The 20,836-nt window shown below is 40.2% G+C and overlaps 1 protein-coding gene across 4 annotated transcripts; it reads left to right on the forward strand.

The window, feature by feature from the left end:
* The first annotated feature begins 602 nt into the window (after positions 1–602).
* On the forward strand, positions 603–20,266 carry yrk (Yes-related kinase). Of its 4 annotated transcripts, XM_059349972.1 has the most exons (14): positions 603–832; positions 8,158–8,201; positions 9,722–9,982; positions 10,470–10,572; positions 12,494–12,592; positions 12,811–12,914; positions 13,120–13,269; positions 14,756–14,920; positions 15,552–15,707; positions 16,274–16,453; positions 17,215–17,291; positions 17,384–17,537; positions 17,713–17,844; positions 19,026–20,266. In XM_059349972.1, the coding sequence occupies exons 3-14, from the start codon at positions 9,745–9,747 to the stop codon at positions 19,232–19,234; spliced, it is 1,767 nt and encodes a 588-aa protein (XP_059205955.1). In that variant the 5' UTR covers positions 603–832; positions 8,158–8,201; positions 9,722–9,744; the 3' UTR covers positions 19,235–20,266. The 4 variants fall into 4 exon arrangements, with proteins under 4 accessions (XP_059205955.1, XP_059205952.1, XP_059205954.1 ...); XM_059349969.1 differs by lacking the exon at positions 15,552–15,707 and having other exon boundaries at positions 19,026–20,265; XM_059349971.1 differs by lacking the exon at positions 14,756–14,920 and having other exon boundaries at positions 19,026–20,265.
* The last annotated feature ends 570 nt before the right edge of the window (positions 20,267–20,836 follow it).

The raw sequence follows: 20,836 nt of genomic DNA on the forward strand, positions 1-20,836 counted from the left end.
CAATATCCTTTTCCCTTTTTCTCAAGTTGCAGCTGAATGTGCGTGATCTGGTGTTAGTTTCAAAGTTATAACGGCACTAAAGAAAAGTGAAATGCAAAAAGAACACTTTTTTTTTTCTTTGTACGCGGATATCACACATTTCATTCAGCCTTCCTGTAGTTCACACCAGGCAGTGCGTGCTTCACATCTCACCCTGCATTAGACGTTGAGAGTGAAATCACACCAGGAGTGCATCAGTAACAGTTACAGCTGTTTTTCTGGGTGTGTTAGGGCTACAAACGGCGCGTACTTTAACAAAACTTTAAGTCGGTTCCTTTTTTAGTGTACTTAATGCAACAACTCCACCTTTATGTCAAGTAGTCTAATTTATCGTACTTGATCGATGCAGCCTGGCGCTACTACCGTTTTTTTTCTTGCTTAAAACGTCTAAATTATTGTTGGAAACTCCCGTGTGATAGTGACTGTGGGATGTCCCCTTATACTTTTAATTATTGGCATTACATTCGCCATACATGAGGTGGAAAAGGCAAATTGTCCATATTTCTAAAAGGTAGAAAAGACTAATAGTAGTATTTCCATTAAATATAGTCCTCTGTCATATGTCATCTTTCAGCTGTCCACTACTCGCGCGCGTGCCTCTCGGGTGGACTTTATTGCGCGCGTGAAGTTCGTTCCCACAGCCTTCCGGACAAGGCGCGCGCTCAATTCTCTTCACTTGCTCGAGATCAGTAGCTCGCGGCTTTTCTCCGTGCGCTGCGCGAGACACCGGACACCGCTGACACCCACCTTGGGACACCAGGGATCCCCGGGATAACGACGTAGTTTGTGTCAGGTACGTCTCTTTTTATCATTATGAACTCATAGTGTTACACTGTAGTTAAAGAAAGAGTAGTTGTTTTTTATAGAAATGTCTTTTATTTGCCAGCAAACTGGGGAACCAACCTAAAAGATTATAAGTGGTTGTGGTGTGATGATAAGGTAGCCCACAACGCTTATCAAATTTTACTTTTTACTTTTTCAGTTTAGTTCTGAATGAGTGGAGGAAGTCGCCTGTAGTCTAGTTCACATCTCTGTGAGAAACTCGACTGTGTTTAACTGAGGTGGTTTAAAGGACCCCAAAACAAACCTATGTGAGTATTTTGAGCAGCCCACCGCCCCAGGGCCCTGTATACCTTTTTTAAAATAGATTCAGAACTCTGAGGTCAGTGTTTATGAATATTGGGTAAGAGTGGAGTGTTTGCTGTGACATAAAAGGAAGTATGGGTAGTTTGCCTATGAGAAGTTAATGAAGTACAGCTACCAGCACTTCCACTATCTGTGCAGGACAGAGACCACAAAGGGGGATATTTAGAAATCAAACAGCCAACATTGCAATATTGAACAAGATGAATTTACCACAGAGCTTAGTCACACAAGTGCTTTGAATTGGGATCTCTGAAACCTATTAGTTATAGGCAAGGAGTATTAGTTATAAGATAATATAACATTTATTGTCGTATTTAAAAGGTCAAAGGGTCAAACCAGAATTTATAGGGTCTGGATTTGAGGCTGACTCCACCTGGGTGTGTTCTGCACATTTGTTATTTTTTTTCTTAGATAAATCCTGAAAGTATTTAAGCTTGAAGGCCTTATGTCTGCCCTGTTGAATTTGCTCCAGAGGCAGAATATTTTAGTAAATGTGACTGTGATTTATTTGGCAAAGCGCCTACAGGAAACCACCTTGAGGAAAAGGCTGAATGTTTCCTTAACATCTCCATCTCTGAGGTGTTTCTGTGGCTTTAGTGTGGTCGTATTGTAGGTGTAGGTGTTTATTTCTTTGTTATGATGAGCTGCAGAGAGTTTGCATTCCACATTCCCTTAAATAATCAACACTAATCTTTGTTTCACTACTGATTTCAAGGCGCCTTAGGAGTCTGTGTGAAGGAGTTGTCGTGGAATTTTCAGGGTTTGATGGGAAAAAACGCGATTAGGCTGTCCGTAGCCGGACTTCATCACTTCCTGTTTCTTTACGAGGTCAGTTCCTGTCTTTAGCCCCAGGGCCATGCAGGAAGGAAGGGGGCGTGGATATGTTCTTTAGTTGAGGGGGGGGGGGGGGGGTTAAGAAATGGACGTCAACATCGTCACACAGCTTTCCCACCAAGCAGCTGAAGGTTGTGACAGTTAAAGGGGTAGTCCATTTTTTTAAGTGGGGTTGTATGAGGTACTTATCTGTCAGTGTATTACCTACAGTAGAGGGCGGTTGGCACACCCCCAGTTTGGAGAAGCAGACAGGAGCACTGACATGGAAGCTAAGCAATGAACTTCTGTGGATGGGGGCAGCAGCATAAGGTATTTTAGCCCCCTTAAAAAAAGGCCCATCTAAAAAACATCAGTATCAGTTTCGGTGAACGCTATATTTAGAATATCTTTAATACTTTACCTTGCTGTCAGTCAGCCCTGTTTTAACTTTTCACAGATGAAACTGAAGCCAAATCCCCCTGACTCCATTGACAAAAATACAAATTTTACCTTGCTGAAGACAGGAGTTTCAGGTCTACTGTTGTCTTGATGATTTGCTTTGTTTGTGTAATTATGTGACTTTGATGTTATAAAGGGTTCCTCCGATACGCCAAAGTCGCATCATAACGCGAACAAACTTACTGATCAGGGCATCGGTAGACCAGCTAACTATGTTCTTTGAGGTAGAATTACTTTTTTCTCAATGGAGTTTGGTGGATTAAAGAAAGCATAGGTAACAACTTCAGTTTCACCCATGTAAACATAAACAAGGCTGACAGCAAGGTAAAGCAGTGAAAATATTCTAAATATAGTGTACATGCAAGCTGATATTTATTTATATATTTTTTAAGGTGGACCTTTGTTTAGGAGGATAAAACTAGTTTTGCTGCCCCCATCCATAGCAACACACTGCTTAGCTACTGTGCTGGTACCATGATGATGTAGGTAAAACACTGTCTCAAACAACCCCACTTTTTAAAATCCCAACTATCCCTTTATGTACTTGTCCTAGTCTGATGTAAGACACCCCTGGGTGGAGGGAGTCTCCGTCATTTTGAAAAGCGGCTTTGCTCTGGTCAGCCCTGGGACCACCCGAGGACTCTACTTCTTGTTGCACCCACAGCATCAGGCCCTAAGCCCCTAATGCTTAAGAAAATAGTATTAAACTGTTGAACGGCTGTAACTTAATTCATGTAAACCCTCCTAACAAGCCACCTCAGTCCTTTGTATCTAGAGGATATGATGACTTCATGTGGAAACAGGACGTCCCGATGACCGAGACACCTTACTTTTCCATTGCCCCCACCCCCTCCAGTTTCTCTCCCGCTCCTTTCTGAGTGTGTACTCTTGAGTGTGTGTTATGCGTGTGAGGGTTCGGTGACAGCTTGCTTCCCATTGTCCTATCATTCCTGCTCCACTCACCCTCTGCATCCTGTGGGGCTTCCTGCTAATGAGGGACAGAATCAGAGAGAGAAAAAAAGGTAAGAAAAGAGATGGAGAAACAAGAAAAGAGGAGGATTTGAGAAATTCCTGAAAGAAGTGGTGTAAAAGTCCAGAAACTTTACAAATCCGAACAATCGTTTGTGTGTGTTTTTCTGTGTTCCTGCAGTGAACTCCCCGCTGGGAGCAGCTTATCTGCAGTCCACTGTGCAGGAAAGGGTGTGTCATTTGGATTTGGATGTTTGTGAGGGTGACGATGGAGGGTGATGTTATTGTGATTTTATAAGCGTGCACTAAATGTGTGCTAATGCTTTGTATGTCAGAATTATTAATATATTTGTATAGAGTACAACGTATACAACATATATTTACTCGAGGGTTGTACTTAAGTACAATTTTGAGTTACTTATAGTTTACTACTAGATTATTTCCATTTAATGCTTTATATTTCTACAGCTCTACATTTTACAGGTAGATAATGTACTTTTTGGTTTCATTTACCCAGAGAGATATCAGTCTCTGTATTTCCTCCACCCCAATAAAATGGAAGTAAATGTAATTGAATTCGTGTTGCTCACAGCTTTGAGGGACAATGCTGAAAATTAAGCAGTGAGTAAGTTTCCCTGTAACTCTCTGACAGTTTTCTCAGGGTCGGAAGTATTTCAGATCAAGTCTGAATTATGAAATTCAGTACAGTTCCATTGTGTGCGGAGGTGGGTATTTCAAAACCTAGGGAAAAATGTTTACTTTTTGCATGTTTTTTTGTATTAGTGGTTGTTTTTTGCAAGTTAAACACAGGTCCCTGATAAAAGATGATTTTTTAGTTTGTGCTGTAAAGGGGCCTATGGTAGCGGATACAAACCAATACCGCACTTCTCCCCACCAGAGGAAGCTGCTTCTGTGTTCTAATTATTTATTTTTGCCTGCTGCTATAAAAAAATCAGCTGTGACAGAAAGCAACCAGTCTGAGAAGTGAAGTCTTAAAGCAGCTAACAGAGACAGTACTGGTATCTTGAATTTGTTTGTTTTTGTAGTGAAGTTGTATGCTTGTGGCAAGAGGCAAGTGTTAATAACAGTTGTATCTGGAGAAATAATGACCATATTGTTACACCGTATGCAGGTTTTGCAACTGGTAGCAAAAAGAAAAGCATATTTTAGATAAGGTGAAAGATGGTGTGTGTACATGACTGAAGAGCCTTTTGATTGCAACATTGTCGTCAGCTTGTTAATTCTATTTTTTTTATGTACGCTACAGCTTTAATTATGCAACATCATTTAAGCTATAGCCAAGTAATTCCTGTCAGTTGAATTTTTTCAACATCATGGTGCATGGATGATTTGTGTTTGTTTGCAAAGAGGAACTCTAACTGTTCTTAAATAACTCTGGTGTAATTGTCACTTATACACGCCCAAAAAGTAGCAACAAGTCTGCAGTGTGCCGACTTGCATGTGTGTCCCCAAAGTACCTGTCACCCATTACCACCCACCCACACATGCACTTTTCTCTAGTGTCTTTAATGTTTGTGGCTTATTGAGTTTTCATAAAGTACAGACAAGGTTGAAGAAACACACACGTTGATTTTTGTTCAACTTTTGTTTGATTCCGCACCATGACAGGTTATTTGTGATTCTCCTCTTCAAAGGTGCTGTATAAATAGACTTATATGCCAGCATGTTGGTGCACAGTTGCATATTTTGGCTCTCTGTGCATGCTTGATTGGTGAAGCCTTTGTCCAGTGGGCCGTACACTCTGCTGCAAGTGTGACTTTCAAGTTGAAATATCTCCTTTATGTATAAACCCCTCAGGTCAACTGAATTATCAGGTGCTGCTACAGCTTGTGTGTGCAGAGAGGAAGACAGAAATTTGATAAACAGGAACCCAACGGAGAACAATGGCCGTCCTGAAAGACATAATAATGATCGATTAGGCCGTATACAGAAAGTATTTTTGCCAACTATTTTGACTTTAATTAACTGCAAAAGTAGTGTTTCATGCAACAATGTCAGAAAATGCTGTTTTTAGCTATTTCTGCCTTTTCTATGTTTTATATCGTATTAATCAGAATATCTTTTGAAGACATTTAAAGACATTGTGAACTTAGAGAAACTAGGATTGACATTTTGTCATTTTATAGGCAAATAATTAATTGAGAAAGGATTTGGCAGATTACTTGATAATGAAAATAATCGTAAATTGCATCCCTAATGTGAATCCATATCTCTGTTATTGTGCTCAGCCTTCCTGTGGTCCTCTGCCAATCTTAGAAAAGGCAGAAAAAGAAGAGATGAGAGAAAGAGCAGGGGTGAGATAAAGATAAAAGGGAGGAGGCCTTTTTCATCCTCTGTCACTTCTCTTTTCTGAGGTTTGTCAGAAAAAGAAAGTCAGCAGCTTTGGTCCAGTGGATAGAGAGAATATGAAAGGTTATTGTTGGAAGGGTGTGGGCATGGAGAGGAGAAAACCAGCAACAGAGAGGAAGATGTGTGTGTTTGTGGTGCTGCAGCTGCTTGGTGTGTGTGTGTGTGTGTGTGTGTGTGTGTGGATGGACTCCGTCCTCAGTTTCCAGGAAACGGGGGGAGCCACCAGAAGGGTGGACAGGAAACTCTAACAGGGCTAACTTCCTGTAGCTCTCCTGATGGCCGGCCTGATAGTGAATGAGTGTGTATGTGCTCGCAGGCTCGTGCATGTGTAACATTTCTGCATATTTTGCTCTTCACTCTCCTGGATGTATCCCATAATAGCCTTTGTTGCTTTAAAGCTTGTGGTGTAGATGGGACGAACCAGACACTGTTCACTGGGAGCTCTGGTGTTTTTCATAATGAAAGTGAAGTACTTATGTTGTTTTGTTGCTCCCTGCCATAACCTGCAGTGTTCTTCCTGTGTGTGACTTCCTCACATTCCTCAGTAGGTGGGGAGGCTGCAGTTTAGTCCGCTTGACGGTTGCCAGTTTGAAACTGCACTCACTTGTCAGTTTATTGGGAACACCTACAGTAGCTAACAGTAATGCAGACTAAAACAGTCTTAGAGACAGTTTGGAGGCTTGTGTTAAGGTTTTACTTTAGGTTTTTCTCATATTTGTACAGTACATAAATACATTTAGTGTTAATGAGTAATCTTCAAATCAACTGAAATGTCTATAAAAATAAGTGAATAATCCCAATAACAACTTTCTAAACCCAACTTGACAACATAAAATAGCTTATACCAACTCTCCAAAACTCCAGAACAAGGATATTTAATCTACACATAAAAAAGTAAAACTAAAAAAATGCTCATTTTAGAAGCTGAAATTTGGAATTTCTATAATTTTAGCCTGAAGATTGCTTTAGATTTGCTTAGTTTCCTGCTAATCAACAAGTCAACTATTCGTTTCAGCTGTAGTTGAATTGGATTCCCTCAAAACAAGTTCCAACAAAAATTGAACATTATAAAGTTCATAAATGTAGGATTGATTACAGGACTGCTGTGTTACTATGCATCATTTTAAAGGTTATTTTTGTTAAATCAAAAAAATATATTACATGTTGAATGCAAGTAAACTGTCGGAGTGCCGGTTGGTGGTTTGTGTTGCAATTGGAGAGAGCCAGTTGGCTGTGTTTCTCCCCCATGGACAGTATAAAAGAAGTGTGTGGGCTACCTCGTTGTTTTGGGTTTTTGGAGCCAGAGGTGGCCATACTTTGACATGAGGCCGGAGCTGGGGCGGTTACACAAAGTACAAGCCCAGTTGGGGCCAGGTCCTGTTTTCAGGAGCAAGCACTAAGTTACCAGCTAACACTAGTGTTAGTTAGCAAGGTTGGTTAGCAAGTTATCCCCATAATGTTCTCTTTTGCTAATTTTGGCTAGCAAAAAACAGACTTCAAACAAATGTTTCAGACCCCGAGTCTGCTGCTTGTTTTTTTCAGTGTCTATGTATGTTTATGTAGTCTATTATGTACTGTACCAATGAGTGAGGTATTAATCCACATCTAATTCACTGCCAGAAAGTGAAAAAGAGAGTTTCCCAAAATGTCCAACTGTTTACTGGTGCTATGAATTATGTCCCTGAGCAAGGCATTTCATATTTGTTTTCCTGACAAAATAATTCTGAAGAAAACAGTCATGTTGATCAGGGAAGCCACGTGTTCTCGGCACACAATTAAAATGTTTTGCAGTCTTCTATGTATGTTATTTCCTCTTAATGCTGGCACCAGCTTTTCTTTTGTCCACACAACTTCTATTGAAGCGGTGCTGTTCGCCCGAAACTGGAAGTCAGGATTGCGTACATGTGTGCACAATGATCTTTGTGAAATTCAGTGTCAGTGACTGTCACTTAGTGTCGGTTACCTCTGTCTAGTGATGACATTTACAGGTCTATTTCACCACACACACCCACACACACACGCACACACACACACGCACGTTCACACACATGCAGCTGTTGACCAGAGAGAATGACTGAATACCCCTTCTCGAAACTGCACAGCAAAAAGGGAAGTGGCTAACCTCACATCTCTCTGTCTGTCTTTCCTTATCTCGAGCTGTCTCTGTCTACGCTTTTTTCGAACTTCTCTGTCTCCTCGCGTCTCCCTTCACGCATCTCTTTATTCACGCTTTAACGCTCTTGAGCCTTTCTCACATTCTCCAAAACCTTTTCCCTCTCCGGTTCTCTGCCACTCATCCTCTCTTGCCCCGCTCTCTCATTCCGCCCCTTGTCACTCAACACTTCCCTCTATTTTTTCCAGTGGCGATGGTGATTGACAGATGATCTGACAGAGGAAGACATCAGGTGAGAAAAAGTTAACTTCTCCTTCCCGCCTTACCTTCAGCCCTACTTCCGCTCAGCCTCCTCCCGCTTGAGGGAAGTTAAGTTGTTTTTAAAAAAAAGTTTGTTACTTCTCTCTTAACAGTTCTCTTTAGTTTACTGACCCCCTGTATGCTGTTGATGAGTGTTGCTTTCACTTTCTACCAGTCCGTGTTTGAAGTCTCAGGTTGTGTAGACAGAAATACAGGGAAATTAATGACTTATAGTAGCCTTAAAATGTTCTTATTTCTTACGTTTATTATGTCTTATTTCATATATATGTTATTTCTTATGTCCTCTAGGTTATTGTTGTGTTTTTTTACTTGTTCACAAGTAATTATGATGCAGTTATTGTAATTAAAGGGGCTATCCACATTTTACACATCAAATCCAGTTTGCTTTTCACAAGGAGAACTCATAGACTGTATATAAAGATGAAAGATGTGTATCCAGTCCTCCCACTGTACAAAAATCAAGCCAAACTATCCTGGATACGGACACAGGCGCACTGGTGATGTCATCACCTGCCATGTATTATACTGAAACAGTTTCCAATGATTTGTGTATAACCATCTGGCACATCAAGTTAAAGAACAACCTAAAATGACACAAACCATCTTTGGGAGACATTTAATTGACATCTGACATAACACACACACACACACACACACACACACACACACACACACACACACACACACACACACACACAGCCACTAGGGGGGAGATTGAGATTTTTAAATTTTCACTTTTTGGGAGCTTTAAAGCTGTCCATTCTGCACAGCCTATGAAGACAGGTATGTAATTTTTTTCAGCTTTCCAAAGCTTGACAGAATGACCCTGATGATGTCATAGTGATGTCTTTAGGGTTGTTATTATTTTGGCTAAGGCCTGAGAATTAAAATTTTTCATAGAAAGCTGTTACTACAGACTGATGGTGAGGAGTTTCATAGGTGTGAGCTCTCAGTGAAAGATGTTATCAAGTGGCATCATGGGAAATGTAGGATCTGGTGTTTCTAGGACATGACCTTATGTATTACAAGAACTGGATACCGGCCTGAAAGATACCACCAATTCAGTCCAATGAGAATTGTAGACCAACATTTTTTTCTACCTTCTGGTACCTTAGTTTTTTGTGTTCCATTGCTGAATATTTGCAGTAGGTTTCTCTCTCTCCCTGCCTGAGAGTTCCCACTCGGATTTTTATTATCTCACAATATCACAGATTTTTTAATTGTTTTTCTCAGCTCTAAATGTTGACAAATGTAAAACCCCAGTGGATTGAAAATTCATAATACAAAGAGTAATAACTGACCTTTGTTATTATCTTTGTAAACACATTGCTAATAAAGATAATAATATTGAACTAATAAAAAAACTGCTTCTGTAAATCATATAAAGCTTTAATCACTGTTGTTCAGCATCAAGCAGCAATAAAGAGAAGAAAACTTGACGTTTACACATCGAAAAAGTTACAGCATGTCTCTTTAACTCTGCTTTCAAAGACGCCATCTCCGTGCTGGTTATTATGGGGTGTGCCTGTTGCAAGCAGAAGAAGTCCAACAAAGAAGCAGCAGCAACATCAGCAGCAGGAGACGGTACAGACCTGTCTCCTAGCAACGCAGATGGAGGGTTGTCCACGGCCTTGACTCAGGGACGTTACTGTCCCGACCCCACGCAGACCATCCCAGATTTCAACAAGGGCTTCCCATCCAGCGGCATCTTCCCTAACACCAACACACACCAGCGGCCCGGAGGCATCATAAGTAAGACTGTGTGTGTGTCTGTGTGTGTGTGTGTGTGTGTTATAAAGCATCATAGTATTATTTAGATTGAAAAAGGTGAAAATCACTATACAAATACAGATCGCCATAGGTGAACCTAGTGATAATTGTTTCTGTTCTTGATTTATATCTTTTCTACTGTAAAAATACAGGAAAATCTAGTCGTTTTATGATGCTCTGATAATGTTTGTCCACCAAAACATTCAAAATATAATATAAACATGACAAACATGGAATTAAGAAAATCTTTTTTTTAAGTACCAAAGTTTTTTCTTAAAACATTGCTCACTAGCCTGTATGTACACTGAAAGAGTTATTGATCACTAGTTTCTTCTGCAACATCACTGGCCTAAAGTGATGACACTGTTTCAGATACACAGTGATGGTTTTGTGCAATGGTGCATTTTAAAATTCAGTTAGTTAGGAACTAATGTTTATAACTGGGAACTGATTTCTCGTGTGTGTGTAGGTGGCGGAGTTACCCTCTTTATAGCTCTATATGACTATGAAGCTCGCACTGAAGATGACCTCACTTTTCAGAAAGGAGAGAAATTCCAGATCATCAACAACACGTAAGCACAAATATAACATTTGTTAACAGATGTTGCTCATTTGAGAGAAATTTTCTCTGGAAATCTAAAACCTGTTATGATGTATGATGTTTATTATTTATTATTATTATTATTATTATTATTATTATTTATTAATTCGGAGGTGTTACTGCTACTCTGGCCAAGTTCACACTTTTGCTCTTTATCTTCCTTCTCATCTCAACATCTTTTATTAGAGGTGTAGTTAAAGAGCATTTTGCACTTGAACTATTAAGACAGGTTTTTTGTATAGTGCAGTTTTTTTTTTTTTTGCCATTTTCATTGTTCCCTTTTAATTGCATCATTGTTTAATCTTTGTGTATCTCAAGGGACATGTTTGGCTTCTTTTATTTTTAATTTCTCATTTATTTTGGCAGTGTGAGTGCATATGGGCTGAATTTTGGCGAGGATATTGGTTTTTTTTTCTCTCCATATTTTGGAAGTTCAACCTCAGCTCGGATATAAATTCTAAGAGAAACTGTGTAGCCAAAATAAAGACAATCAGACCAATAAGGACAAAAATGTCCCATTGAATTTTTGATCCCATGACCATTACAGCATAAAATCATGCAGTCTATTATATCAGGCTTTCAATTACAGCCTGGCTTCAAAACTGCAGTTTTTCCTTTTTTTCTGCTATTGGGAAATATCCTGTGAGAATTTAGTATACAGAGGGTTATTCAATTTTTGGTATTTTGCATTAAAAACAATGTTATTATGAAAACAAACTTTTATTGTAGACATTTTGTCCCCTAAGGTTAGCCTGGCTAATGCCAGACTATATCACAAATGAGATCTAGTCTGGCAACGAGCTATTCATTTCTCCGTAGAGGAGGCGTGGTTTACGATCCTCCAGAGCCATTTACTGGGCGCTACGAATGTCTATCAAAAGCGTCTGTAGGTAGCTCTTAGCCTATCGTATCAATTATACCAGATGACGTATGTAGAGCGACAGAAATTCGAGGAAGCATCGAGCATGAACATGACTGATGTTTACATAGCCAGACTAGCCCATCTCTACTTTGAGACTAAAATGCTCAATTCTGCTTCTGCAACGTTTTTCTGCAGCATGTTCTGGCTGCTCTGTAGTTTCAGCTCACATTCTACTGGCAGTGTTGGTGTGTGTGTGTCTGTGAGAGAGTGTTGCTTGCTGCTTTGCTTCTCCAGTTCTCGCTTTCTGCAAGATTATTTATTTTTACGCCTTATTTCCCCTCATGTCATTCAGCCACACACATCCACTGATTTTATGGTCAACAGACGAGCTGCTGCGGGTCTCTCGGCGGCTCCGCTGTCCCCCGGCTCGTAGCGAGATCACCGGCGTTACAGCAGCGAGCGGTAGCGGGGCTAGTTGGTAGATTAGGCTTTGGCCAAATCCTGTCGGAAGCAAGGCTAAAACATCCTTTTTGGTGGTGACACAGGAGTGTAAAGTCAAACGTTGTTCTTCTTTTAAAATAAAATTTGGCTCTAAACTATCTAGAACACTGTCTACAGCTAGATCCAAAGAGAGCTTTGCGTCTGCTCGATGTTGGATCTGTAAGAAAACTACAAAACTACAAGCTTCCGTCTGTCGAGTAGTACGTTTCATCGTCTTGCTGCCCCTCCCCGTTCTGTGATTGGATCCCTAAAACAGGGCTAAGAAACGGCCATAGATTCCAGACTGTCTGCAGGTTCAAAGCGAAATTGAGCGCGCAAGGCAGTATGGGTATACCCAGGCTACCCTAAGGTAACAATATGGAGTTTTTTAAAGGGAGGCAAAATGGTTAAAATTATTATAATACTATATGAACAATAAATTCTCCATCATGTGTCGTTTCAAACTGTAAACTGGCTCTGTTGTCACAATGTATCTCTAATTTTGTTTGACAAACTGACATTTTGTGTTTTTCTTGTTTTTGATTTGCAGAGAGGGTGACTGGTGGGAGGCTCGCTCCTTGGACACAGGCCACTCGGGTTACATCCCCTCCAACTATGTAGCTCCTGTCGACTCCATACAGGCTGAAGAGTGAGTACACACACACACACACACACACACACACACACACACACACACGGCAGTGAAAGGTACGTCTCCTGCAATATATATAAGCGCTGACAGTTTAGGTTGAAAGATTTTCTTAGTGATTGACATGCATGTGATTGACATGCATGCATGTCTGAGGTCAGAGGTCACAGATGTGGGCTGTTGCTGTGGTGACCCATGTGTTGTCGTCATGGTGACAGGTGGTATTTTGGGAAGATGGGGAGGAAGGATGCGGAGAGACAGTTGCTTGGCCATGGCAACCAGAGGGGGACTTTCCTCATACGAGAGAGCGAGACCACCAAGGGTAAAGAGGCCACACACACACACACACACACACACACACACACACACACACACACACACACACACATTTAATTCTGTTTTTTTCAGGTTCAATTCTGTACATATGTGACTTCTCTTCTCTTCTCTTCTCTTCTCTTCTCTTCTCTTCTCTTCTCTTCTCTTCTCTTCTCTTCTCTTCTCTTCTCTTCTCTTCTCTCCCTTTACAGGTGCTTACTCTCTGTCTATTCGTGACTGGGACGACAACAAGGGAGACCACGTCAAACATTATAAGATCCGTAAACTAGACAATGGTGGCTACTACATCACCACAAGATCACAATTTGACACAGTGCAGCAGCTGGTAGAGCACTACACAGGTAACACACACACTGACACAAATTTATCCGTTTTTTTCTTCTGCTTCCCCTTTTCTGATGCAACGCCTCGCTCTAAAGCTCCTGCTTCTATGAATTTTATCTACAATTTATTGTGACTCTGTGATCAGTCATTCGCTGCCCAGCTGCAGGAGATAATTTGAGCCTAATTCTGCCTCTACTTGATTCTTACTGTAATTAGACCATAACCAGTGGGGGGAAGTAAGTACTTTTACTGTACAAGTTTAGAGATACTTTGCTTGGGTATTTCCATATGATGCTACTTGAGTTTAGTTTATGAATTATGATGCATTATTGCAGGTCTGTTATATAGCACATATCAACAACAAGGCAACTCAAAGTGCTTCACAAAAGCACCAAGACAAAGTGTGAAAGGACTTCCCCATAAAAAGACATTTAAATGCATATAAAAACTCAAATTCAACTAAAATAGAGGCTAAAATAGAATAACACAGGTGCAAAAACAATACAATACAAGGTTATAGAGTATATAAATATAGTGTAGGTATGAATCGTCTTTGTTGATGTTTATAAAGTAAAAGTAAAGTAAATCCAAACAGAAGAAGAAAAGATTATAGTTTATAGATCATTTGTAATATTTCAATATGTTTTGCTTTGTCACTCAAGCATAGGTTGACTGAGTATTTCAAGTTGAAATAAATTATTCTGAAAATATGTGTTCATGAATTGGCACATATACTCTACAGACAAAGTGAAACAGTTTAATTGATGAATCTCAACTAATAAGCTGCTGTAATATTAGAAATGCTGTACAAACTATCTCTCGGCAGACTATCTAAATAAAGGTTTTTTTTATCAAGGATTTAAATACTTCTTCCAGCACTGACTATTGGTGACTTTTTAGGCTCGATTCAGAGTTGTTGTAACAAGCAGCGTTCACACCCTGCACTTCCTCTGCTGTCTGTCAGTGTAAATCTGCCCCCTAGTGGCGTGTGTTGATACAGCAAACATTCTGCAGTTGGTGACTTTTCATGACACGATCATCAAAGGCAACCTGCAAGATTTGGCCACATGCTTCCTTGACTTTTTCACCAGTGTTTATTTGTTCTTCTTATGAACTGTATTGTCCTGTATGTCATTTTTTTATACCTGTAAATGTTGCTGCTCAGAATGTGCGTTTTTGTTCCAAAAAGTTTGGACATGATCTAAAACATAAATGAAAAATAGTTTTTTGACATATATTCAATTTAAAACTGTACAAATAAATAAATCATGATGAACTTCTGTTATGGTAAATATTCCCTCTGAATTCTTATTTTAATGCATATCTACATGTCCCAAACTTTGTGGAATCAGGAACTTGAAAAGTTGTTGTCAGTGGCACATAAGCAACCTGTCTTGTTCTTTTTTTTTATATCTGCATTTGCTGCTTTTTTTCCTCTGTTTTCTTTCCCTCTTTGTTTCCATTTTCCTTCGCCTGCCTGTTTGTCTCTCGTCTCTCTCTCAGAGAGAGCGGCGGGACTGTGCTGCCGTTTGATTGGCAGCTGTAAGCGGGGCATGCCTAAGCTGGCTGACTTATCGGTGAAGACCAAGGATATGTGGGAGATTCCCCGCGAATCCCTCCAGCTGATTAAGAAACTGGGCAACGGCCAGTTTGGAGAAGTCTGGATGGGTAGGAAAAATGGGACTGTGTTGCAGTGGATGGAGGTGACAGCAGGAGCACACCTGGATTAAATAAAGTATTAAAAGATGAGCATGTGCATATAATGCATTTAAGTCTTGGTTTGTTCAGTTGACAAGAACATCAGTAAGCACCTCTGGTGTAAAGACACCTCCACTCTCACAAACTAAAGCCCTGTTTATCTGTCTGTGTTGTTCAGAGTCTGTCTACCCTGCAACAACTCTACCTGTGGATTGGACCACACAAAAACAGACAACACACACACAGTTGATAGATGGACCCGTTTTTAAAAAAATGTTGTGTGTTGAATAAAAACTGCAGCATTGAAATAAATCCCTATTAAATCCCTGTGTGTGATCACACTTGCACAGAGGCAGCAGTTAATGAATAAAAATGTGGTTTTGTTTTACATCCAGGTGTGCAAAATTGTTCCCCTCCTCCACTGCACATGCATGTGCATGTTTCATCATCTCACCTCACCTCTTTGTCACCCCCCCACCCATCTTTTTTCCATTTTCCCAACCACACTACACTACTGTCTCTCATTCTTCATCACCTACTTCCACCCTTTCCCTTTTCTACATCTCTACCCTCCTTGGCCACCACCTCCTCCCCCTGACAGGCACTAATGATGGGCTGTGCTATTTCCTGACCAAGCCCTGTATAAACAGCACGCCACTCACCATGGGCCTCGGGCGGGACGCCTGGGAGGTGCTCAGGGAAACACTGTCCATGCAAAGGAAGCTGGGACAGGGCTGCTTCGGGGACGTTTGGATGGGTGAGAGCACCAACCTCTGACGCCCTCTAAAGCCTTAGAGGAAGAACTGTCTGTCCAGCGTTGTCCTCCGTTGCTGTCTTGTAGTAAAGATGTCAACGCTTAATGTAATTTATGTCAGTGTATGTAAGTAAAGTTTGATGTTTTTACCCCAATATCGCTTGGCGCTTGATGTGTTGAAATTGTCACACAGTGTCGTGCAAAAGTCATCCCTGAATCCAGCCGAACTTTCTATGTAACTCAGGTACTACAGGTGTTGATATAAGACCTCCCTCCCTGCTAACATCACTCTGTCTCATGTCATGCATGCTCTCTAAATATTTTGCATGCACCAGAAATGTGTATGTGTGTGTGTGTGTGTGTGTGTGTGTGTGTGTGTGTGTTAGAGCGTACATATAGTATACCTTGTTTCATCTATTTTTGATATTTATGTCTGTATGTGTAGGTGTTTGTGACCAAGTACATGTACATCTATACAGGCATTTTGTCGGTTTGCCAGGAAAATGGTGTGTGTGCCTGCATAGTGTGTGTGTCCATGTGTACATTACATCTCCTTGTCTCTATGCCAGGCATGTGGAACGGTACCACCAAGGTAGCGGTGAAGACTCTGAAGCCAGGAACCATGTCCCCCGAGGCCTTCCTGGAGGAGGCTCAGATCATGAAGAGACTCCGCCACGACAAGCTGGTGCAGCTCTACGCCGTTGTGTCTGAAGAGCCCATCTACATCATCACCGAGTTCATGAGCCAAGGTATCAGGCAGAGTAAACTGTCATCCTACGATGTGCTGTAGATACAGCGTAAAGAAGAGTTTTTCTTTCCTTTAATGAGTTGCATAGTTGATAAAACTGAAGTTACGGAGCCTGCATACCACAGTCAAGGCTGCACGGTCTCTAAATTTGTTTTACTAATACATTTTCAAAACAAAATAGTAAACATGCAAAAAGCTAAATGTATTTTAGGAACTTCACTACTACCAGACACTTTTGACAAAAAAATTTACCTCACAGAACATGGGAGGCAGCAGTAGATCAGCAACTCCAGAGTTCTGCGAGGTAAAGTTAAAAATGTTTAAGTGTATAGCATACACTGAAACTGATATTGGTTTTCATTTCTCTTTTAAGGTAGCTAAAATACATTTATCTGCTGCGTCCGTCCACAAGAGTATAATGCTTAGCTTCTGTATTGGTACTCCTGCCTCAGTGAACGGAGAACATTTTCAGAAACACTCTATCTTGCATTGAAACCATTACTGAATGCACTGAATTCCTCCCTATTCTTTTTCTTCTTCTGACCTTTGACTTCTTTGTTGAGGTGGTGAAACATTCTTCTAATGTTCAATAAAAAAGTAGATAAAAGAATGAAAAGATGTATTCATGCAAAGTTAAATAAATAAAAGTAAAATATTCAATAAAATATGCCACTTTCTGAATTTACAAGCACTTATATTCTTAAAGATTAATATTTTGTATCCAACAAGGCCAGTCATGATGCTTCGATCTTGGTTTTTCAGGAAGTTTGTTGGACTTCTTAAAAGATGGAGAGGGGCAGAGTCTTAAGCTGCCTCAACTTGTGGACATGGCTGCACAGGTTGGTTGCACACAAACACGCAATGACAGACTTAAAGGAAACACACACTTTTACTATCTTTCTGAGCTCTCTCTCTCTCTCTCTGTTTATAGATTGCAGCTGGAATGGCGTACATCGAGAGAATGAACTACATCCATCGTGACCTGCGAGCAGCAAACATCCTTGTTGGAGACAATCTGGTGTGCAAGATCGCTGACTTTGGCCTGGCTAGGCTCATCGAGGACAACGAGTACACAGCCCGACAAGGTACAGCATGAGATAGTGTGTGTGTGTGTGTGTGTGTGTGTGTGACAGATGAAGAGAGCCACGCTTGCACAATGCGATGATTAAGAGTCTGCCTCTGCCTCCGTGTCTATATTTTTATACATAACTTATCCTAATTATATGATTATGCATCTTCACTGTGTTGCCATGGTTTCAGGGGCGAAGTTCCCCATCAAGTGGACGGCTCCAGAAGCTGCATTGTATGGACGCTTTACCATCAAGTCAGATGTCTGGAGCTTTGGCATCCTACTAACTGAACTCATCACTAAGGGACGGGTGCCCTACCCAGGTACTGGCTCATTCTCAATCTCATGCAGAAACAAGATTTTTTTACAGCAACGTCCTGGGCAGTTACTTTCTGTTAGTGTTTGAGGGTTTGTTTACATTTTCAACCAGAACAAATTGCATAACAGCACTGGGCTTCAGTGCTTTGCTTAAATGTGCTTCAGAAGTAGATGGTAAAGGAGGGGCGCAAGAGCTGCAAAGATTAATCGATGATTTGATTAGTTGTCAAGCATTAAATTAATCACCAACTTTTAAAAAAAAGTAAAACTTAAACTTAAAAATTTGAATATTTTCTGTTTTCCTTACTCCTCTATGGTGGAAAACTGGATATCTTTGAGTTGTGGACAACATAAGACATTTCAGGATGTAATCTATGGCTTTGGGAACCATTCACAGACATTTTTCAATATTTTCCTTCATTTAATAGACCAAACAACTAATCAGTTATTTGAGGGAATAATCAACAGATTGATCAACCGTGATATAACCATTAGTTGCCTAACCCTCCTACCTGCCACACAGATCATACTATCAATTCATCATACTATTCTAATTCTTAAAAATAATACATGAACTAGATAAATATATATATATATATATATTTGATTTTGACAAAATCAGGACGTTGAAATGTATAAATAGTTAATGAAAAAAATAGTATGAAAAAGTCATAATGTTGATGAAACAAATAAAAATGTAGAATAAATAACAATGATAATAACAGAATAAGAACCATAAAATTATAAAACAATACATAAAAGCCTGACTAATTAAATGGGTTTTTAGTTTAGGTGTATATTATATTATATAGTATATAGTATATAATATTTTCAGCTCCTCTAAGAAAAACAAACAGGGAAACCAACAAAGTACTTCATTGTTCACAACAAATACAATTAAATAAAATTCAATCAAGTAAGGTATGAGGTCCTACTTCAACAGCCAAGCTGATGTAATTCAGTAAGGCCACAAAAGAGCCGAACCTTTTGTTCAAAGGTTGCTGCTGTGTCATCTCTGCATTGTATGGTGTGTGACTATCATCACTGCTGTTTTCAAGATTTCTAAGGACTTTGTTTTTTCTTTCCCTTTTTTGTCTGTTTCATGTGTTTTTCAATCCGCCCGTCCGTCTCTGAACCCTCCCCCACTCTCCTGCGTCCACATCCCCCCCCCCCTCCATCCCTTTAGGCATGAACAACCGTGAGGTGTTGGAGCAGGTGGAGAGGGGCTACAGGATGCCCTGCGCCCCGGGCTGCCCCGCCTCGCTCCATGAACTGATGGTGCAGTGCTGGAGGCGTGAGGCCGATGAGAGGCACACTTTTGAGTACCTGCAGTCCTTCCTGGAGGATTACTTCACTGCCACGGAGCCGCAGTACCAGCCCGGAGACAACCTGTGACCACACATGCGTATCGGACACATGTGGAGCAATGAATGGACAAATAGAAATAATGACAGATACACTGATAGGCATGACATAATACATGTTTATCATTGTGTTTATTCCACACACACACAAACACACACACATATTAAGATACATATCGTTGCCTTGTTTCATTGTTTAAAGACAGTTTCCTCCTTTTGGTTATCGATCACTGCAGCCCATTCAGAACAACCATGTTGGAGAGCCGAGTCGGAGCTCTGCTGATCAGGCCTTGCAGTAATGTTGCTTTACTCTGTAACCATGACAACAAGGAACTGAAAGAAGATGTAGATGGTTGTGTCGAGGTGGGGGGAAGTCTAGTTGGTACATGATTTGTTCAACTGCCATATATGTTCAGGTCCCTCTGAATTCTGTTTCCGAGAAAGAGCGATTCAGCGCTCCAGCTGTTTGCCTGAGATAAATATGTGGATGCAGAAAGGATGGAAGGTGCAACAGGTTTCAGACATGAACCCTGTGAACCCTTGTGGTAAATTATGAACACAGGCACTGATGACTAATCTTACAGACGTATATAAAAGGCTGTTGAACGGATCCATGTCCAACACCCGAAATGGGGAACTGATTTCAACCTTGCACCAACTTGTGCCTTAATGTGGTCAAATTAAGGGCTGTTTTAGATTTAAAATACCTTTTTAATATGAGTAAAGTCTAAGAGGAGAGATGGTAAGGAATGCTCTTTGTTTGTCTGATAATTTGTATGACAATTTTGTATGAACTGTCTCTTTTGCTGTTTTAATTTAAGGCAGATATATCTGTGCATCACAAAGACTTCTATATCTATCTAACATGTATACAGTTTTCATGCATTGGGAGGGGAAACGTTACACATGAAGGAGAAAGAACAATGTCAGATTGAGAGGATAATGTTTTAAGCCTGTTTTTTGGGACAAGATTGTAACCTTTATGTTATTTTATGAGATTCCCCTGTCATTTTATTGTAATAAAGATCAAATATCTTTTTCGGGTTGACCCATGTCTCTTATTCTGTGTGTATTAGGACATTTGTGCTATTTTGTTTAATGTGATATCATAGGCTGTGTCAAAGACGGGTAAGAATCAGCTCTCAGGTGTGTATTAAAAGCTCCCAGCAATTTTGTTGCAGTGTGCAGACCTTTTTCTGATTTTTGCCTTATTTTATTGCTTGAGCCAACACTTGTGGACATTTATTGAATGCGTTAAGTATTATATTTTCCTCTGGGCTGCCTTTAAACATTTATGACATGTTTTAAGATTTTACTGATGGAAATTTCTGTGGTAATGTTTCTTGTTCAGGTGTTTTGTTCCTCAAGCAAATTGTCCATATTTTATATTCTACAGAACATAACATTTCCAAACAAAAACAATTAGTAGAAAAAATAATTACAGCAAATCTTTGAGCTACTTCAGTGTAGCTGTATGACCGATATTAACTCATAAATTCACCTAAATTGAAATAGCTTTGCATCAGGCCAGGTTTTACCACTCATTTGTAGCTTTATGTTTTATTATTAAATACTATATGATGTTATCAGCGTTATTATAACCCTCCCTGGCACTAGCAACTATCACCAGTCC

Source organism: Centropristis striata, chromosome 14, assembly GCF_030273125.1.
Source record: "Centropristis striata isolate RG_2023a ecotype Rhode Island chromosome 14, C.striata_1.0, whole genome shotgun sequence".
In the NCBI taxonomy this organism is placed as follows: domain Eukaryota; kingdom Metazoa; phylum Chordata; class Actinopteri; order Perciformes; family Serranidae; genus Centropristis; species Centropristis striata.

Coding starts and splice junctions, on each gene's coding strand:
- yrk (XM_059349972.1), top strand. CDS start 9,745: ATGGGGTGTGCCTGTTGCAAGCAGAAGAAGTCCAACAAAGAAGCAGCA. Junction 17,538..17,712: donor CGAGTACACAGCCCGACAAG/GTACAGCATGAG, acceptor CCATGGTTTCAG/GGGCGAAGTTCCCCATCAAG. Junction 17,845..19,025: donor GGGACGGGTGCCCTACCCAG/GTACTGGCTCAT, acceptor CCATCCCTTTAG/GCATGAACAACCGTGAGGTG.